Source organism: Lynx rufus, unplaced genomic scaffold, assembly GCF_022079265.1.
Source record: "Lynx rufus isolate CCGP_SWC_20201006 ecotype Redwood Valley unplaced genomic scaffold, mLynRuf1.p SCAF_9, whole genome shotgun sequence".
Lineage (NCBI taxonomy): Eukaryota > Metazoa > Chordata > Mammalia > Carnivora > Felidae > Lynx > Lynx rufus.
The window spans coordinates 66,240,732-66,261,616 of record NW_025814897.1 but is presented as its reverse complement, the minus strand read 5'-3'; the positions used below and the strand labels follow the sequence as shown (position 1 = coordinate 66,261,616).

The window sequence follows — 20,885 nt, the reverse complement described above, 5'->3', positions numbered from 1 at the left end:
TTACATCTATCTGAAATTGCTTTTCTTATTAGAAATAAAGTTTAGGGGCGCCTGGGTGGCACAGTCGGTTAAGCATCCGACTTCAGCCAGGTCACAATCTCACGGTCCGTGAGTTTGAGCCCCGCGTCAGGCTCTGGGCTGATGGCTCAGAGCCTGGAGCCTGTTTCCCATTCTGTGTCTCCCTCTCTCTCTGCCCCTTCCCCGTTCATGCTCTCTCTCTGTCCCAAAAATAAACGTTGAAAAACAAAAAGAAAGTTTAAAGGATATCCTATGAAATTTTAAAATCTAATATACTTAGGTGGTGGTTAAAGGGTATTATTGGTTTTGTTTTTCTCTGTTCTTTATCCTTTATGTTTTAAATTATTTCATTTTTATTTTTTTTTAATGTTTATTTAATTTGAGGGGCATGCCTGGGTGGCTCAGTCAGTTAAATATTCGACTCTTGATTTCAGTTCAGGTCATGATCTCACAGTTCATGGGTTTGATGCCCACATTGGGCTCTGCACTGACAGTGTGGAGCCTTTTTGGGATCTTCTCTCTACCTCCCCCACTTGCTCTCTCAAAAATAAATAAATAAACTTTAAAAATATATGAAGTTTATTTAATTTGAGAGAGTACGCATGTGAGCTGGGCAGGGACAAAGAGTCAAGAGTCAGGAGTTGGGACGCTTAACTGACTGAGCCACTCAGGTGCCCCAAATTATTTCATTAGAAAAAAATTCATGATTACAATTCTCTTTCCAAAAGATAACTGTGTAAGAAGAAAACTTGAAAGATGATGGTAATGGTAGCACAACAATGTGTGCTTAAAACCACTGAACTATTTACTTAAAAATGGCTAAGATGGTAAATTTTATGTTATGTGTAGTATATCATAATTAAGAAACAAAAGCAGTAGTACAGTTGAAGAATGGCTCTAAATTCCCTAAAACCTGAATCAAAACCTTGTAACACTGGATCATTTTCTTACCTCTTTATGATCTTCAACTACACTAAGAAGTGTGTCAATGGTATTCAGGATTCCCATAGCAGTAACTGCTTTGTCATCACTTCCTTCTTCATCTGGCCCAGTCTGGATTACCTGATTAAATGTCATTGCCTAGGTTCAAAAGAATATAACTTAGGCTTACCATTAAAGCAGTATAAACACATTTTGGTCTAAAACTTCATTTTTAAAATGTTCTCACTGGGACAGAAAAACCAATCAATATCACCAAACTGGTTAATAATAATTAAGAGCCTGGCTCTACAATCAAACAAATGGCTCTGCCATTGAGTAGGTGATCTTAAAGTTACTTGACCTGTTAGTCCTAACATCTCATTTGAGAAATTTATGATAGAGAACTGTGAGGATTAAAAGAGGCAAGGCTGGGGCGCCTGGGTGGCGCAGTCGGTTAAGCGTCCGACTTCAGCCAGGTCACGATCTCGCGGTCCGGCTCTGGGCTGATGGCTCAGAGCCTGGAGCCTGTTTCCGATTCTGTGTCTCCCTCTCTCCCTGCCCCTCCTCCATTCATGCTCTGTCTCTCTCTGTCCCAAAAATAAATAAACGTTGAAAAAAAAAAAATTAAAAAAAAAAAAAAAGAGGCAAGGCATAGAAAGTGCTTAATATTATGAGTATTTTTATTAATTTTACTGGCTAACATTCAACAATGCCCAGATACAGGTATATTAATCAAGGTTTTTTGTTATAAAATTCAATCATTTTCAAAGAAACTTCTGAGAAGTAAAGGGTGGAGTCATAGCTAATAATGCACAGGGTGCCTAGGGGACACAGTCTGTTGAATGTCTGACTTTTCTTTTTATTAATGTTTATTTACTTTTGAAAGAGAGAGAGAGAGAGAGCACGCGCGCACCATGCACATGTGCGTGGGAGGGGCAGAGAGAGAGGGAGATAGAATCCCGAGCAGGCTCCATGTTGTCAGCACAGAGCCTGACCCGGGGCTTGAACCCACGAACCACGAGATTATGACCTGAGCTGAAATCAAGAGTTGGGACACCTAGGGGCGCCTGGGTGGCGCAGTCGGTTAAGCGTCCGACTTCAGCCAGGTCACGATCTCGCGGTCCGTGAGTTCGAGCCCCGCGTCAGGCTCTGGGCTGATGGCTCGGAGCCTGGAGCCTGTTTCCGATTCTGTGTCTCCCTCTCTCTCTGCCCCTCCCCCGTTCATGCTCTGTCTCTCTCTGTCCCAAAAATAAATAAACGTTGGAAAAAAAAAAAGAGTTGGACACCTAATCAACTGAGCCACCCAGGCACCCCAAGTGTCTGACTCTCTTGATTTCTTTTTGGCTGAGGTCATGAGTCCAGGGTCGTGGGATTGAGTCCACCCTCAACGTGTAGCCTGCTTGGCATTGTCTCTCTCCCTCTGCCCCTCTCCCCCACTCACACTCTCAATCTCCAAAATATTTTTAAAAGTGGGGAGGGGTGTGCCTGGGTGGTTCAGTTAGTTGAATGTCTAACTCTTGGTTTTGGCTCAGGTCATGATCTCACAGCTCTGTGGGTTCAAGCTCCATGGTATTCAAGTACTGCACTGCCAGTGCAGAGCCTGCTGGAGATTCTCTCTCTCCCTCTCTCTAACTCATGCTATCTCTCTCTCAAAATAAATAGACTTGGAAAAGAAAAAAGAAAAACACCCCCCCCACCCCAGTGTGTTGTGGAGGTGTACACTTGAAGGGTGAATCCCAGATCCACCGTTCTAGCTTTGGCAAGTTACTTAACCTTTTCATAGTTCACACCTTCTCTCAGTTAGGAATATTCCTGGGGCGCCTGGGTGGATCAGTTGGTTAAGAACAGATTCTTGATCTCAGCTCAGGTCATGATCCCATGGTTCATGGGTTCGAGCCCCACGTCGGGTTCTGCACTGACACCGCAGAGCCTGCTTGGGATTCTCTCTCCTTCTCTCTCTGTCCCTACCCTGCTTGCAGTCTCTTTCTCACAATAAACTTAAAAAAAAAAAGGAATATTCTTCACATAGGACTGTGAAAGTACTAAATGAGACTAAATATATGTCAGAGGCTTAGAACACTACCTGATACACAGTACACTCTGAAAATATTTGTTGTAAGTAATGAATAAGTGATTGGTTCAAAAAAACATACCAAATGCTGTGTCATTTCTACTGCAATAGGAGTAACTTCTTCACTATACTCGCAGATCATTTTCTGAATTACATTGGTAAGATCATCATTTTCTGTTTCTCTTATAATATGAAGAAGAGCCTGCATTACAGGTCTGATGAATGGCGTGATATATTCTTTAGCTGTGAGAAAAAAAATTGGAAACAAAACTCCTTAAAACCTTATATATATCAAAGAATAAACATAGGCACCTTCACAAGGTATCAAGTTCCTAAGATGCCTTGTACAATTATGTATAAAAACACTGTACTATTTTTGAGATAAAATCCTTTACCCTTTTCTTGATTGCTGATCAACACTTGAAGTGCAATGGCAGCTTCCACTTTCACAGGCATTTCCCTATCATCTATCAGACATCTTCGAGTCAGCTCTAAGGCCGTTTGCAGATTCTGGTCACTTTTGAACTTCACTTCACAAAAGTAGTGAAGGACCCAGCAAGCCTTTTTAAAAAAATGCAATGAGTTACTATAGATATCCTATATTAAATTGCCACAAGCTACAGTATTGTGAGTATTTTTGTGTGGGAAGTTTTTTGTGTGGGAATCTGGAGGCTGGCCAGTGGTAGAGATGTCCAAAGAGACAACACTAGACCAGTACTATGATCCCAACTTACTCTTTGGCTGCATGATGTTTGTGTGGATAGCAAGATCTGAATGCAAAACACAGGCAGACACTGCTATCAGACACAGATGAAAACTATGCACACATTATATCAGCCATTTAAATACTTACATGAAACAGAAGTCTAGCATGAAATATGGCTTTTAAGGTGAGCATTAAAAAGTTTCCACATAAAAGTCCACATAAGCAGTTATTCATTACAAGACAAAAATGTATAAATTAATACAGCTTTAACACATACCCTCGCTCTCATATAGCCTAGTTCACTGCTGAAGAGAGGGAATACGTGATTCTGCAACATGTATTCCATCTGATCTTTGTAGATCTTTTTCTGTCAATATAAACAACAATTATTTTTGAAAGAATTCCAAATGTAATCATCTTAAATACCAAATAAATACACTAATGTTAAAAATCAGGGCGCCTGGGTGGCACAGTCGGTTAAGCATCCGGCTTCAGCCAGGTCACGATCTCGCGGTCCGTGAGTTCGAGCCCCACGTCAGGCTCTGGGCTGATGGCTCAGAGCCTGGAGCCTGTTTCCGATTCTGTGTCTCCCTCTCTCTCTGCCCCTCCCCCGTTCATGCTCTGTCTCTCTCTGTCCCAAAAATAAATAAAAAACGTTGAAAAAAAAAATTTATTAAAAAAAAAAAATCACTACTGATGTCAAACCATACATTTATTCTGATTCTTTGTACCTCAGTATCAATATCTAATTTTCTCATTCTCAAACGTAACCATCAAAAAACACAGAATACCTTTTCTTTCATCTTTTTACCTCATTTACTTAGAAAACAATTACACCAAATCTTAACAGTAATTATGTTTGAAGGATGGAAGTGTGGTTAATTTTATTCCTTACCTTATAATAACTATCACAATGAAAAAAACCTCTCTGGAAAAGTTCTAAAGGAATATAACATACACTGAGAAAAGACCTTGCTTTCAAGGTAATCTGGATATCTAAAAAGACTCTCATTAGTCTTAAAGTAGGGTCTTTTCTAAGTGGTAACAAGCTTTTAAGAGTTCCTGGAATTGCATATTACATCAACATTAAAAACTAATAAACACTTCAAGAACTGAAGACTAAGACATGGGAACTAAATGCAATGTGGGATCCTGGACTGGTCATGGACCAGAAAAAAGGACATTAGAGGGAATTCTTGCAAAACATGAAAGGGGTCTGTAAGATTAGTGAATAGTATCCCAGCAACATTAATTTCCTGGTTGTGAGAATTGTGGATGGCTATCTAAGATGGTAGGTAACATTAGGGGAAGAGTAATGAGAACTATTTTTGCAATTTTTCAGTGAGTCTAAAATTACCTAAAAATAAAAAGACAGAAAAATCTGAACTTGCCAAGATCACTCACTCAAGATTCCCAGCCTTCCATACAACAAATAACCATTGTCTTTAATTTATAAACTAACAGAAGGATGGATAGACAGATATAGAAAAGCTGAAAAATACACAAAATATACCTACAAATGGTGACATGGAACAAGGTTCCTGTAACCCAGGGTCATTATTTACTAGAAAATTTATGTCACAAAAAGCATGATGTTCCTAAGTTGCAAATGGATACATTCATGTTTATAAATTTCCTTAAAAGATAAATTTTTCAAAGAGAAAACCCCACTATTTTACAATTACCTTGCAATATGAAAATAACTCCTACAAAAAGAAGTATCTTCAGCATAAGCAGCAAAAGAAAATATTAACTGGACATAATTTCAAAATCATATTAAAACTTGTACTTCAAAGGGCATCAAGTAAAGTGATAACCCACAAAATGGCAGAAATACCTGCAAATCATTATAAAAACCATCTAGTATTTAGAATATACAAAGAACTCTTAATAATTCAACAATGAAAAGACAATCCAGTTAAAAGTAGGTGAAGAATTTGAAAATATCTCCAAAGAAGATAAACAATGGCCAATAAGTACATCAAAAAAGATTCTCAATGTTGTTAGTCATCAGGGAAATGGAAATCAAAACCACAATGAAATATCATTTGACACCAACTAGGATGGCTATAATAAAAAAGATTGCTAAGAATCAGTGAGGACATAGAAACTGGAACCCTCATACATGGCTGATAAAAATATAAAATGATACACCACTTCAGAAAACAGTCTGGCACTTTCTCAAAATATGACAGCAATTTGAATCCTAGGTATGTATTACCCAAGAGAAGTAAAAATACTACATGCACACAAAAACGTGTATATAAATGATCACAGCTTCAAATGGAAACAATACAAATGTCCATCCATTGATGAATGGATAAATACAATGTGGTATATCAATACAATGGAACATTATTTGGCAACAAAAAGGAATGAAGTACTGACACGGGCCACAATATGAACTTTGAAAATATTGTGCTAACTGAAAAAGCCCTACTCCTAATTGAGCACATTCCCTTTACATGAAATGTCCAAAATAGGTAAACCTGTACAGAAGACAAAAAGTAGATTAGGGGTAGCCTAGGGCTGAAAGCTCTGGAAAAAAATGGAATGTGACTGCTAACACTTTTGGGGATGATGGTTATACAACTCTGTGAATAAAACCCACTGAATTATACACTCTAATGGGTGGACATTATGGTATGTGAATTGTATCTCAATAAAACTGTTACTAAATCACTTGCACACAAAAGAAATACCTTGAGAAGTATTTCAGCTAAAGATCCAATCATATGCAGGGCTCCATCTTTTTTTCGAGGATCAGCATTCGGTTCTGTAAGAATCTGATAGCAAAATCCCATTGTCTTTTGCAGTACCTAGATTAAAAAAGAAAAGTAATAAGTGATTTCCAAACAATCCTTAACAAAAACAAAAAGACAAAATGACTTACATGGCTAGCATTAAAAGCTGAGCATACACCTGAACAAATTTTAAATATTAAAGCAAAAGTTACCTAAACAACCTACCTCTTTCCTCTTGCTACAAGCTGTGAACAAAAGTGTTTGGGCAGCGGTAGTAGGAGAAATGAAGTCTTCAAACACATCTAAAGAATAAATTTAAAATTAATACGAAACCCAGTAATTTCAATTTCTTCAACAAACATTTTCACAAAATTTACAAATGATGCTCTGTAAAAAACAGACCTTAAAAGGTGTCAGATGGGTATTCTGATAAGTTTATTCTAAATGCTAACTTTTAAGTCCCTTGAAGTTTGCTACAACAGTACCTTTGCAGAAATAAGCACTGCCTTTCAAATCGCTCTCATTTTGTATCTCCTTTATCTCCAAGATGAGGGTGGCGAACTATGGCCCTGGACCAAATCCAGGTCATCAACTGTCTTTCTACTGCCCATAAGAATTGTTTTTCACATTCTTAAATGGTTGAAGATCAATAAAAATAAGATTCTGTGATATAAGTAAATAAAAAAGTTGTCTAAATCTACATGCAAGGTATGAAAATGAACCCAGATTGCTACATAATTTTGCAACAGCTTAATTTCATGTCTTTTCTGTACAAATTAAAATGTTAATCCATCAATTTCTCCTAGTGATTATTTTCTTTAATACAAAACACTACAAATGTGAGAATTTCCACAATATGGTCACAAAAAAATAATCTGCAAATACAAAAGATTTTGGTAGGAAGAAGAACTAATACTCAACATGAGCCAAATTACAATTCCTTAGTTCCATGCAGAGACTCCATGTGATACAGCTTCCAATATGCATCTTCTCAATTCCCACACATATGATGACTGACATGAGATCCAAAAGTATAGTTTAGGCACTTAGTATTAAGGTGTAATCTTGAATTTGCAACAATTCTGGCATATGCCAGAAACACATCCACAAACTGTAACTCAGTAACACTACTATATTTGTGTCTGTTAAAAATGCAGATCATTGGGGTGCCTGGGTGGCTCAAGTGGTTAGTTGTCTGACTTTGCTTCAGGTCATGATCTCAGTTCTCACAGTTTGTGAATTTGAGCCCGGCGTCGGGCTCTGTGCTGACAGCGCAGAGCCTGGAGCCTGCTTTGGATTCTGTCTCCCTCTCTCTCAAAAATAAACAAACATAAAAAAAAGGGGGGGGGGCGCCTGGGTGGCTCAGTTGGTTGGGTGGCCAACTTCAGCTCAGGTCATGATCTCATGGTTCATGGGTTCAAGCCCTGCTTCGGGCTCTGTGCTGACAGCTCGGAGCCTGGAGCCTGCTTCAGAAGCTGTGACTTCCCCTCTCTCTCTGTCCCCTTCCTAGCTCATGCTCTGTCTCTCATAAAATAAATAAAGGTAGAAAGGTAGAAAGGTAGAAAGGAAGGAAGGAAGGAAGGAAGGAAGGAAGGAAGGAAGGAAGGAAGGAAGACAGACAATCATGCCATAACTAATGAAAAGACCCCAAAAAGTGGGGGTCTATAAAGATTTTTCAGTACCATACCAAAGATGAGGCCTTAAAACTCCCCTAGGTTTATTATACAAACTTAGTTACTGACATTTTATTTCAAAGAAAGTGAAAATTTACCAAACTTCATGCGTATATATTCATAAGGATCTTCTTGCCAAAGTTCCTCATCAGCATCTGTATAGCACATCAAGGGAAAAATAACATCTTGGATAATGCCCTGCGATTTAAAAGTTAAGAAAAGTAACCTTAAGTCAGTCTTCAAATTTAAACCCCGAATTTTGTTTAAGTGCTAAAGCAAAACCAACCCTATAATATGTATTTTAAGCTTAATATCAAACTTTAGTAATGATTCTCAGATCAACTATTACCCTTTGTGAAACAAGTAATTATAAAATAAGACTTATGTGTATATAGGTAGCAATTAATATTCTGAGAAAAATACAGTATGAACTTTTAGTCCATCAAATCCTGTAGTTGTAATAAAGCAAATACATTACTCATAGAAATAGTATATAAGCTAATTATCCCCAAAACTAATCTGGTGAAGCAGTCCTTTGCTTACTCCAAATTATATAATTAAAATGTTATAATCTTAAGCCAACCAAAAGAATTTAAAGGCAAGCTTTAAGATAATAGTTTTAAATTAAAATTTTAAAAAATTCTGAATATTAAAAAAGTACCTTTTAAAAGTTTATGTCAAGGTATGGTCTCATTCCTACTATACTCTCAAAACAATTAAAAGAACTAGACTAACATAAGTCAACAAAATATGCATTTTTCAACATTTATGATAATTAATGTTATTTCCATTATATTTTCCAGAAAAACATTTCAGATAGAAAATTATTACTTGTATATGAGGCTTCAGATTCTTCCAGGTGAGGGCATGTGAAACTCCTTGATTAATATAATTTAATGTCTGCTGTAAAACTCGAGGAGCCATATATTGCTTCTCCTTGTACTGATATAATACCTTTAATAAAACCTTTGAAAAAAATTTTTGAGCAAAAACCAAAAGTTAAATAGAAATTTTAACCACTTCTAAGCCAGCCAAAACACCTGACATACATATCTTAATACCCAAATCCACATTATAAAATAACCATATTTTAAAAAGAATTTTTAAAATTATGTATTAGAGAACCATATTTAATCCCAAGGTATTCCTATAAACAAACTGAAATAATACTATTTCAAAGGACCAGTTTCCAATTAAGTATAGTAAGAGAAAATCATAGGTTACTTACTGAACACATCACAATCTTTTGTGACAGCCCAATATTATTAGTTACCTCCCTGAAAAACCTTGCCCAAACCATGTCTGCCATGAGTTCTAATTCTAATTGATATTGTCAAGATTTGGCCCACAGACCTCTCACAGGTCTATGAGGTCAAAACTATTTTCATAACAATGCTAAGACTTCATTTGCCCTTTTTACTGTGTGACATCTACATCGATGGTACAAAAGCAATGGTGGCAAAACTTCTGGTGCCTAACATGAATAAAGCAGTGGCAGGCACCAAAGTGTACAAGCAGCTGTCATACTCTTTATAGCCATATTAAATGCAGAACCTCTCCTTAAGAACACTCTTAATGAATCAGAAATATAAATATTATTAAATGAGGAGTATATGTGTAGCACTTTTGCTACATACCAAAGTACAGGGGTTGGAAGAAAACATGAAATAAGTAATAGCTTTTCCCATCAAACACCACCATATACTTGAAAGAAAACCTGACAAATTGTGGTTATTTAGACTTGTGTATCTTTCCTCAAAAATGAATAAAAAGTGCCTTTTCCCTTCAAGGAAAATAACCAAAAATACATTCCTGGTGCTAAAATCTAAGCTTTCAAACAAAAATTAGAATTCTCAAAATCTTATACCTAAACACTTAGATCTATTTAATCAGCTTTCCAATATTTAAAGATATTTCTAATAACATCAGTGGTGACATTAGTTAATGTGATTTTTTATTTTTCTTTAATGTTTATTTATTTATTTTGAGAGAAACCGTGTCAGTGGGGGAGGGGCAGAATGAGGGGGAGAGAGAATCCCAAGCAGGCTCTGAGCTGTCAGTGCAGAGCCTGACAAGGGGCTCGATCTCAGGAACCGTTGAGATCGTGACCTGAGCGAAAATCAAGAGTCAGACGCCTAAGCAACTGGGCCATCCAGGAGTCCCTGTAATTGCTTTTTAATATGAATAATGCAATGTATTAACATTTGGAAAATCTTCATTAACTCAATTTTCCAAATGACTGTATGTTACAAAATCATGTATGGATAAAAGATCCATTTAAAGTGCAATATAGGAGTGGGAGGGAGAGGTGGGTGGGTGATGGGTATTGAAGAGGGCATCTTTTGGGATGAGCACTCGGTGTTGTATGGAAACCAATTTGACAATAAATTTCATATATTAAAAAATAAAGTGCAATATAGATCAACAGGTGTTAATGTAACAGAATATAAAATATTTGTTCTTACAAACATTATACTGCAATTAACCTTTAAGAAACTACCACTTGGGACACCTGGCTGGCTCAGTCTATAGAACATGTAACTCTTGATCTTGGACTCGTGAGTTCAAGCCCCAGGTTGGGTGTAGAGTTTACTTAAAAAGAGAGAGAGAGAGAGAGAAACTACCACTATCAAATTTTGATGTGGTTATCAAAGAATTTCCACAACTATGTGAAAGTCTATTAAAACATTCTTTCCAGGGTACCTGGGTGGCTCAGTTGGTTAAACTCTGACTCTGACTTCAGCTCAGGTCGTGATCTCATGGTTTTTAAATTCAAGCCCTGCACTGACAGTGCTGAGCCTGTTTAGGATTCATTCTCTCTCTCTCTCTCCCATGCTCATACTCTCTCTCAAAAATAAATACATAAACTTAAAAAAAAAAAGCCTTTCCTTTTCCAACTTATCTCTGAGTCCATGCCACAGTTATTTATGTCCACCAAAACAAAAGACTGATTACATAGGTAGATGAGTATATAGCTGTCTTTTCTTAAGCCAGACATTAAAAATATTAGTAAAAATGTTTAACAATGCCATTTCTTTTTGCTAAAAACTTTTCATTTGGGGAACAGTTATTAAAAAAAAAAAAAACATGTATTGTGTGTTAATATATAAGAAGTTTATTATTTTTAAATGAATTAACTCTTAAATATTAATTTCTAATATGATAAATACCACTAGGTATAACTCACATAAATAGAAGTTTGTTGAGGTTCTCAAAAAGTTAAAGAGAATAGTAAACACCTAAGACCAAAAATGACAACTGCTACAGACTTCATGCAGTTTTGGATACCAATGAACTATGAAAAGCAAGACAGAAATTAACCCAATAATGCCATGTTTCAACTTAGAAAAATTCTTAGACTTACCTGCTGGACACCAACTGCAAATGCCTTCAGAAATACTTCAGCAAATTCATTATACTCCTTGGAAACATTGCCAGGGCTTCCATATCTAAAAAAACATTATTAAAACACCCAGTTTCTTTCTTTCTTTTTTTTTTTTTTAATGTTTGAGAGGGAGGGAGAGAGAGCATGTGCGCATGCAGGGGTAGGCGGAAAAAGGGAGAGAATCCCAAGCAGGCTCCCTGCTGTCAGCATGGAGCCCAAAGCAGGGCTTGATCCCACCAACTGTGAGCGGTGAGATAGAGATCCCATCACCTGTGAGCAGGGCTTGATCCCACCAAATGAGCTGAAATCAAGAGTCAGATGCTAAACTGACTGAGCCACCCAGGTGCCCCCACACTGTTTCTCTATATTGCTTTATATATCAACACTTATAAAACCAAGTGCTTGAAAAAATAAACTTAAATCCTCATATACTGAGAGAAACTTACCTTTCAAAAAGCCTTGCTAAGATATGTAAAGCCCACTTCTTACATTTCCACCATGGTAACTCAGGTCTATCATCTTCTTCAACTTGAAGTGTTTCCTTTAAAGAGATATTTATTTAAAAATAAATAAATAACGAGATAGATTTTTTTTAAATAAGTCTTTTTTTTTTTTTTAAGTTTATTTATTTATTTTGAGAGAATGAGAGAGCGGCAGAGAGAGAATCCCAAGCAGGTTGCATGATGTCAGAACGGGCCTGGGGTGGGGCTCTAACTCACAAACCATAATATCATGACTTGTGCTGAAATCAAGAGTCGGACGCTTAACTGACTGAGCCACCCATGTGCCCCTCAATTTCCAGTTTTCTTAAGTCAAATTTGGGTAAAGTTCTCTAAAAGGTAACATGAAATGTTTCTAAAGTAAGAACAGTGTTACTCATGGTTATTCAGTTGTAAATAGTCTAGAGATTGGAGGTAGTCTTAGAGACTATTTACTCAAGAAAAATGAAAATTTGTGATTATAAGATTTCTGTGAACACATTCATAGCAGCTTCATTTGTACTACTAAAATCCTGAAACCACCCAGATGTCCCTCAACTTGTGAATGAATACATAATTGTAGTATATCCACACAACAAAATATTACTTGGTAATAAAAAAGAACAAACTACTACAATACAACATGAATACATAAGAAACAAACTATTACCACACAACATGAATACATACCATAAATACATTATGCAAAAGAAGGTAAATACAAATAATTACTTTTATTAAGTTCTAGTACAGGCAAAACTAATCTATGGTGCCATAAATAAGAATGGTAATGGTAGGAATGACTAAAGCTAACTACCAGCAAATATTTTAGGTGATTACATGGATACATATAACTGCTAACTCACTGGGATATTTATTTATAGTATGTGCATATTTATAAATTATACCCAAAAAGTACAGAGTATATAAATGAAAATTTTTAAATTATATTTTGTGGGGCTCCTGGGTGGCTCAGTGGGTTGAGCAACTGACTCTTGGATTTCAGCTTAGGTCTTGATCCCAGGGTTGTGGGATCAAGCGCCATGTCGGGCTCCACGCTCAGTGTGGAGCCTGCTTAAGATTCATTCTCTTTCTCTCTCCCCCTCTCATGCTTTCTAAAATCAAAATGAAAAATTAAATAAAAAGTAAAAATTATAGGGGTGCCTGGGTGGCTCAAGGGGTTAAGCATCTAACTCATTTAGGCTCAGATTATGATCTCATGGTTTGTGAGACTGAGCCCTGCTTCAGGCTCTGCACTGATAGCGTGAAGCCTGCTTGGGATTCTCTCTCTCTCCCTCAATCTCTCTGCCCATGCTCTCTCTCTCTCAAAATAAACAAACAAAATTATATGTTGTACCTATTAAATGTGTACAGTTTCCTGCAGAGTGGGAGAAATGTCCTATTTATTTCTTCTACATGGTTTTTTTTTTCTTTAAGATAAAAATTTAAGCGATAAACCACAGAACACGAGGTTGGTCTCACTTATGCCACTAATAAAATTATTTTGGACAAATTACATAACCCTTCTAGGTCTCTATTTAAAATAAATCCAGAGGGGCGCCTGGGTGGCTCAGTCGGTTAAGTGTGCTACTTCGGCTCAGGTCATGATCTCACAGTTGAGTTCAAGCCCCGCATCGGGCTCAGTGCTGACAGCTCAGAGCCTGGAGTCTGCTTCGGATTCTGTGTGTCTCTCTCTCTCTCTCTCTCTCTCTGCCCCTCTTCCGTTCATGTGTGCGCTCTCTCTCTCTCTCTCTCAAAAATAAACATTAAAAAAAATTTTTAAAAATAAATTCAGAGGGATTTTTTGAGGATTAAATAAGGTATGTAAGAACACTAAAAACATTTTATGTATTTGGGACTTATGAATTCCCCTACCTCTCTAGAGAACTAGATTATAAAGAAATATAGCTGTTATTTTTAAAATTGTGATTAAATTAAAAACACAGCTGGACAATTCTTTCTGTACTAAAAATCACTGAATCGTATACTTTGAAAAGGTGAATTTTACGGCCTGTGGGCTTTATCTCTATAAAGTTGTTATTTAAAAAAACAAGTAATGTAACTAACTACAAAGTTTTACTAATTTGCCAAATTCTTCCCCTGGTTCATAAGTGTCTGGTAAATTAATAGGTTAAAATCTAACAATGAGTGTCTTTTAAAATTATACATAGTTTATATAACATTGTATTAACTTAACATGTATAACACAATGATTTGATATATGCATATATTGTGAAATGATTACCATCGTAAATTTAAGAAGATAGTCAAAAAATATAAACTGTCAATTATAAGATAAAGAAGTTCTAGATATGTAATGTTCCGCATACTGACTATAGTTAACAATACTGTACTGTATACTTGAAGGTTGCTAAGAGAGTAGATCTTTAAAATTCTTATCATAAGAAAAGAATTTTGTAACTATGTGAGGTGATGAAGAGCGTGCAACTCTTGATCTTAAAGTCGTGAGTCTGACCCCCACCTCTGGGTGTAGAGTTTAGTTAAATAAAATAAAACCTAAATAAGATTTTTAATATTAATAAATACTGAAAAGAAACAGAAGAATAAAGATAAAGAGATATATATACGTACCTGAATAATAATACATGAACTAACCCTTTATAATTTTTTACTTAGTATATGCACATATGTAAACAAAGTGGTCTCTCCATGTAGAATAATTTGTATTATGAATTATATAAACTCTTAAAAAATTTACAGGAAAGATCAGTTAAAATTTTCAAAAGATACTTAAGTATTTTAGTAATGTTAAGAACACAAGGAGACTTGGGGCGCCTGGGTGGCGCAGTCGGTTAAGCGTCCGACTTCAGCCAGGTCACGATCTCGCGGTCCGTGAGTTCGAGCCCCGCGTCGGGCTCTGGGCTGATGGCTCAGAGCCTGGAGCCTGTTTCCGACTCTGTGTCTCCCTCTCTCTCTGCCCCTTCCCCGTTCATGCTCTGTCTCTCTCTGTCCCAAAAATAAATAAACGTTGAAAAAAAAAAAAAAATTTTAAAAAAAAGAACACAAGGAGACTTACTTACATTAGGTACATCTCTGTTCACAACAGTCTTTAAAATTTCTATCCATTCTGTCAGGTTCTGTTGGTTTATCAGTTCCAGTGGTAGTGTATACTGAATGAAAATCAAGAATCAATTATTTAAAAATCCTTACAAAAGAAAATCTGACTTCCTTTAATTCTTCACAAAACCTACAAAAAGTATTTCATTTAATTTTTTAGTACCCAACCAAATTTCTCATTCGGCTGATCTGGTCAGTTATCTACAGTGGAGAGTTGTGGCAATGACAGTAGGCATCCTTGTCATCCAAATTACTGGGCGTATGTTTTATTTTCACCACCGGAGTGACATTATGGACTTCTAGTGAATGTCTTTTATCAAGTGAAGAAAATCTCTATTCCAGGACTCTTAAGAGTTGTTTTAAGTAGGAATGCTTATTAAGCTTTGATCAAATGCTTTCTCTGATATTCTTAAACATGATTACAGGTCTTTTTTTTTTCATGTAATATGAGTTAATCACAAAAACTGATCTGTTGATCCACTCTGTTCCTTGGATAAATCCTCTTAATGGGCTCATAAAATCAATATCCTATTTAGAATTTTAGGGTATCTATTTTCACAAGTGAGACAGGGCTATATTTTGATACCAGGGTATGCTAGTGTCAAAAAAATTAGTTGGGGAGGTAACTATTTTGTCCTATGCCCTAAAACAATTTATAAAGATAACAATCTAAAAAAGTTATAATCTTACCAACTAGAAAACAAACGAAAACAGTATAGATAGTATATATCCGAATCACTTCAAGTGCCCTTTGCTTAAGACTGGGAGATAAGAGATTGTCTAAATCTATTAAATCTACAGATTTAGCAAAGAAATGCAAAATCCAACCAAACAATAGAGTCAGTTACAATCTTTGGGGAAGTCACAGTTCTATTTAAATGATATATTTTAAAAGTTAAGCAAGGGCATGAATTGAACCAAAGGTCCTAGTAGATAAGATGAATCCTTCTTTGGCTACATGGCACAAAAAGAACCAGACTTTTAATACTGATCAAAAACGGTTTCATATAAATAATTACATCCCACTGAGAACATACATACAATCACTTTCTTAGTGGATATCTTTTATCGCAGACTTAGAATATGTAAAAATGATGAAGCCCATTATTGTGTGCCAGTCAAGTAAATCAAAAGTACTAGCATTTTTGTGTTAAGCTTAGGAATAGGTTTCGTAATTACTTGGACAATCTAGGTACATTTGGCATATCAGGTTCATGCTAGATATAAACTGTAATTTCAGTAATTGATTTTCAGACTTTGTGAATGCTTAAGGTGAAAGGCATAAAAATTTTTTACTGATTTTGTAAATAGTGTTAGATGGTTTAAGGGAGCTTAAGATTGACCAGTTATAATTTAAGATTTATTGGAGTTGTTTGTGTATTTAGGGAAGTGTGCTTGGTAAGACTTTTAATGTACTTACAATTTTGGCGATTTATATTTGACTAGCAAGAGATCTACTTGATCCAGATTTTCACATGAAATTAAGACATGGAAATTCTTTATCTTTTAATGTAGCAAAGACAGACTTATTACATATAAAAACCGTTTTATAAAAATTACCTGAACAAGAGCATAGAAGATCTTGAAAATTTGTTTCTGGATAAGGACAGACTGATCAGACTGATCAGAAAGAAGCTGGATAAAACGGTCCTTTAGAACTGGCAGAAAATGCTGCATTGCTGCTACCAGTGGACTCCGTTCCTCTGGTTTCTTGTACCTTTGGGTAGGAATACAAACTAATTCTGTAAGAATTTATTTCACAATTTTATTTATATGTATGAGTTACAAAGTTAAACTGCTTGTTTGTTCACATAAATATATAAACAAATACTTCCTAAGCAACTTTAGATTCCTAGAAAGAAAAAGAAAAACCAACTATGGAACCAAATCACAAGCAAAAGCAACTTAAGAAAACCCTGAAATAATAATAAAATATTTAAAATTTTCTGAACATTCATTATGAAGCCGATAATCTTCAAGGCTCCATTAGCATCCTTACTTCCATGGTTTGAGGAAACTGGGGCACAAAGAAGTATCCTTCCCTGTATACTCATCGAGGTATAAACCTCATCAGTCAAGATCAAAGGTCTGTCCTCTTAACCATGTCACTATGCAATCTCTATTTGTGAATACTGATACAAATGAGGAGCTACAATGACTTGACTTTTAAATATTAGCAGCTGACATAAAATCAATTGTATATTACCATCCTTGTTATTTACATACCAAGACCATTAAGGCAGAAATGGCATCTATAAGGCAGAAAATATTCTACTTCTAAAAGTACTATAAACAGGAAGGTCTTTTGTAACCTATCTGGCAACAAAACCTGACCTCAACAGGCTATTTATGACCTTCACTTATCCCATCTAGAGTGGATATTCACACATTTCATAGCAGATATAATAATGTGTTTGAAAAAAACAAGAATGTGTTTGACTACTGAGTGATGGTTCAATTTCAAAAGGAGTGTTTAACATGTATTATGTGAACCTTGCTACCTTTCTAAAATCCAAAAAATCTTGAATTTGGAATCACATTTGTTCAAGGATGTGGGTAAAGAATTGCTGACCTAAGTGAGAAATTTCCACATAGAGATTTCTCGGCCTTTTAACAGTATTATTTAAAAAGGTCTGTTGGTTTTTTAAAAAATTAAACTATACTTCAACTTAAAAAAGTTGTCAAATATGCTTCAATGAAAAAAATTTTAAATAACTTAATGGATTAGAAATATAGGAAAGACACCCCAGCTTCATTAAGGAATAGGAAGAAAAGCTCTGCAAAATACAGACTAGTTGTTAAGTCATTATTCTAAAAGACACAATTTATCTTTTCAGATTAATCTAAACCACTTCAAATTGGTGTTCCCTACCAGACTCCAGTTTTATCTACTGGTAGCCTTCCTGAAGGAAGAAAATGTATTTAAGAATTGAATATTTGAGCACATTTTTAAAAGGTAAAGGTAAAAAAGCCAGATTCTTTTTCCCTACTGGATGAGATTAGAACCAAAGTAAATTGCTCACAATAAAAAAACACCAAGACAAATGTTCTCACTAATAACAACAGAGACTATTAAACAATAAACTGACATTATTTTAAGTACTATTTTAATGTGCTAAGAAATTACACGTAACATACATTTTAAAACATTATCTGCACAGTTGAGTCAAAAAAACCACAACAGTTTATGAAAGGAAGCCATTTGCACTCTCCAATCTGATTATATAAACTACAGTAATTATAGAAAATATTTCCTTAAAAAACATATTTCCTTTTAACAATAAAGGTAGAACTATATTAGGTGCTTCTCTCCACTTATCCAACCCAGATGATCACTCACATTAAGAGGGTTTGACTACCCATTTCATATTACACATTCTTCTTTCCTACCTCCCTCTCAATATCAAGGAGAGGACTAGAAGTTAGATGGTATTAGTTGCTAATCTAAACTAACTGGTATGTGAAAATAATTATGATAGGAAACAAATCACTATCCCATAAGACCTGAAAAGTTCCTGAAAGCATGAAAATATGACACTAATAATTAAAGCGGACTACCACAAGGCTACAATGTGACAATCTGGTGAGCCAGGCTCACCAGAAATCCTAAGTACTAGTCCATCACTTTTCTCTTAAAAAACAAACAAAAAAAATCTTCAATGGTATATCAGCATCTAAAAGAATCACATCCAAATTCTCCATCATGGCATTCAAAACTCTTTAACATGGTCCCAATTACCAGACCAAAATTATCCCCCACCTCTCAACAGAAATTATCCATACCATTTAGTGGTCTCCTCACTACCCACTAAAGACAGTATCTCATTTCCACCTCTGTACCTTTCTTTGTTCATACTACTCCGTATGGTGTGACATGCTTTCCTCTTCAAATGCTCCTTCTGTGCTCCTTCAACTGACAAGCATTTCCTGAGGATCTATGCTCCTGAAGACCACCACAACTTCCAATTTCTCCATGAATTTTCTTAGAACTGCTTCAGTCCACACAGATCCCTTGTGAACACCTTGTGCTCCACAATCAACACTGGCGGAAAATGAACTGGAATTCCAATACTGTAGCAGCCTCCTATGTCTCCCATTAAAAAAAAATCCCTGTCACACTCTCTCCTGCTAAGATTATAGGACAGGAGAGACTTGAACCTCCTCAATGACAATAACAGATTATTGTTATTCTCTCTCATTTTAATCACTCACTTACCAGAACTACAACAACTGGCACTCTGACAGAGGTTGGAGCAACAGCTGGAACATTCCTTAGCAGGAAGATGGGTAGCTGGTGGGAACACAAGAAAACACCAGTACCAATGCTGTAAATGGTATATTTCTCTCCTGCTCAGAAGAAAAGCAGCAGTTCATCAGCTACTTTGAGCTGGGACCCAAAAAGGGTATTTATATTGGAGGCTAACTACAAGCCCCAGAATTAGAGGGCTCACAATGGCATCTGTGTAGCTGTTAGGACTGGAAATAAAGCCACCATCATGGTGTTAAGTGTTCCTCATGCCTTCCTCATAATTTTCTAGTATCAAAACTTTTAAGTGCCTACAAATTTCATTACTTTCACTATACACTTGGAGATAATCCCTTCAACATTTGGCTTACCACCTTTAGTGCTATGCCTCAACTTCCAAGGTTATGTATTTTTTCTCATCCCTAACCCCAAATCTAAAATGATCCCTTAACCTAAAATGTGTCTTACTGATACTACTTACTTATATGAACTATAATTTGTTCAAATATGCAAACACTGAAACAGGATCCCTCAAAATACGATGATTACAAATGATCATATGGAATTTCAACATATCTTTCTTAAAGGATCTTATCAAGACCCCAAATTAAGATAAAAAATTCACAGAAAGCCAGAAGTTAAATAAAGAGCTCTAATGCTCAAAGTACTCTGCTACCCTTCACATTTTAAAAAAGCTCATGTTTAGTTTAGGCCTTTAATCAGCACAAATTGATGAGCCCATATTGAGGAATTAAAGATAACTCAGTTTTTGAATAGGGAAACATAGCAAGAAAAAAGGGCACAAGGAGTTTCTTAGTTGAATCAACAGAAGCAATTGTAGAATTAAAATAAGAATGCTATTTCAAAAAGAAAATACTGAATTAAAATCAACATATAATTCACTAATATTTATATACCAAATGTAATTTTAGATGTTCAAACAGACTACCTTAAAATTTCCAAGCTTTTCCTACTTCTCAAATCTCTGTAGGAATTGAGAGACACTTACTCATAATTTTTCACAAGCTGATAAAGGCAAAGAAGAATTCCTAGCCAACAAGCACTGTTATCAGACTGAAGATAAAAGCCAATTTTGTCCACAATGGCAGTCCAGCGGCTTGGATAATCGTGTTTGATGATATGGTGAATGCATGTAGTAAGCTGTACCCTGAAAGTCAAAAATAAACAATAAAGAGGAAGAAATGCTACCTAGATAAAATTCTGCTCCAAGAAAATTGCTGTTTAGACAAAAGTAAGCCACTGAGCAAAATCTACCTGTTCCTACTGATTTAAAAGAAACCCAACAAATGTTACAAGGTGATTTGGGGGCCCCTGGGTGGTTCAGTCGGTTAAGCGTCTGACTTCAGTCCAGGTCATGATCTTGTGGTTTGTGGGTTTAAGCTCCACATCAGGCTCTGTGCTAATAGCTCAGAGCCTGAAGCCTGCTTTGGATTCTGTGGCTCCCCCTCTCTCTGCCCCCTCCCTTGTTTTCTCCCCTGCCTCTGTCTCAATAATAAAAAAATTAAAAAAATTTTTTTAATGTCTATTTACCTTTGACACAGAG

General features: G+C 35.9%; 1 protein-coding gene and 1 non-coding gene across 2 annotated transcripts in view; both read right to left on the bottom strand.

Moving 5' to 3' along the window:
• The window catches only part of IPO7 (importin 7), a 47,164-nt gene that overhangs the window by 10,554 nt on the left and 15,725 nt on the right, over nt 1-20,885 (bottom strand). Inside the window, exons 4-16 of the mRNA XM_047070802.1 lie at nt 20,331-20,489; nt 16,636-16,792; nt 15,039-15,128; nt 11,965-12,059; nt 11,498-11,582; nt 8,965-9,099; nt 8,232-8,331; nt 6,686-6,762; nt 6,419-6,535; nt 3,994-4,083; nt 3,406-3,571; nt 3,093-3,253; nt 970-1,098 (exon numbers count right to left, since the gene is read on the bottom strand). Of these exons, the coding sequence (XP_046926758.1) occupies nt 970-1,098; nt 3,093-3,253; nt 3,406-3,571; nt 3,994-4,083; nt 6,419-6,535; nt 6,686-6,762; nt 8,232-8,331; nt 8,965-9,099; nt 11,498-11,582; nt 11,965-12,059; nt 15,039-15,128; nt 16,636-16,792; nt 20,331-20,489 (1,561 nt within the window). The remainder of the gene's footprint in view (nt 1-969; nt 1,099-3,092; nt 3,254-3,405; nt 3,572-3,993; nt 4,084-6,418; nt 6,536-6,685; nt 6,763-8,231; nt 8,332-8,964; nt 9,100-11,497; nt 11,583-11,964; nt 12,060-15,038; nt 15,129-16,635; nt 16,793-20,330; nt 20,490-20,885) is intronic.
• Nucleotides 3,662-3,845, bottom strand: LOC124506574 (small nucleolar RNA SNORA23). The gene has a single exon (XR_006960822.1). It is a non-coding gene; the product is annotated as a small nucleolar RNA SNORA23 (small nucleolar RNA).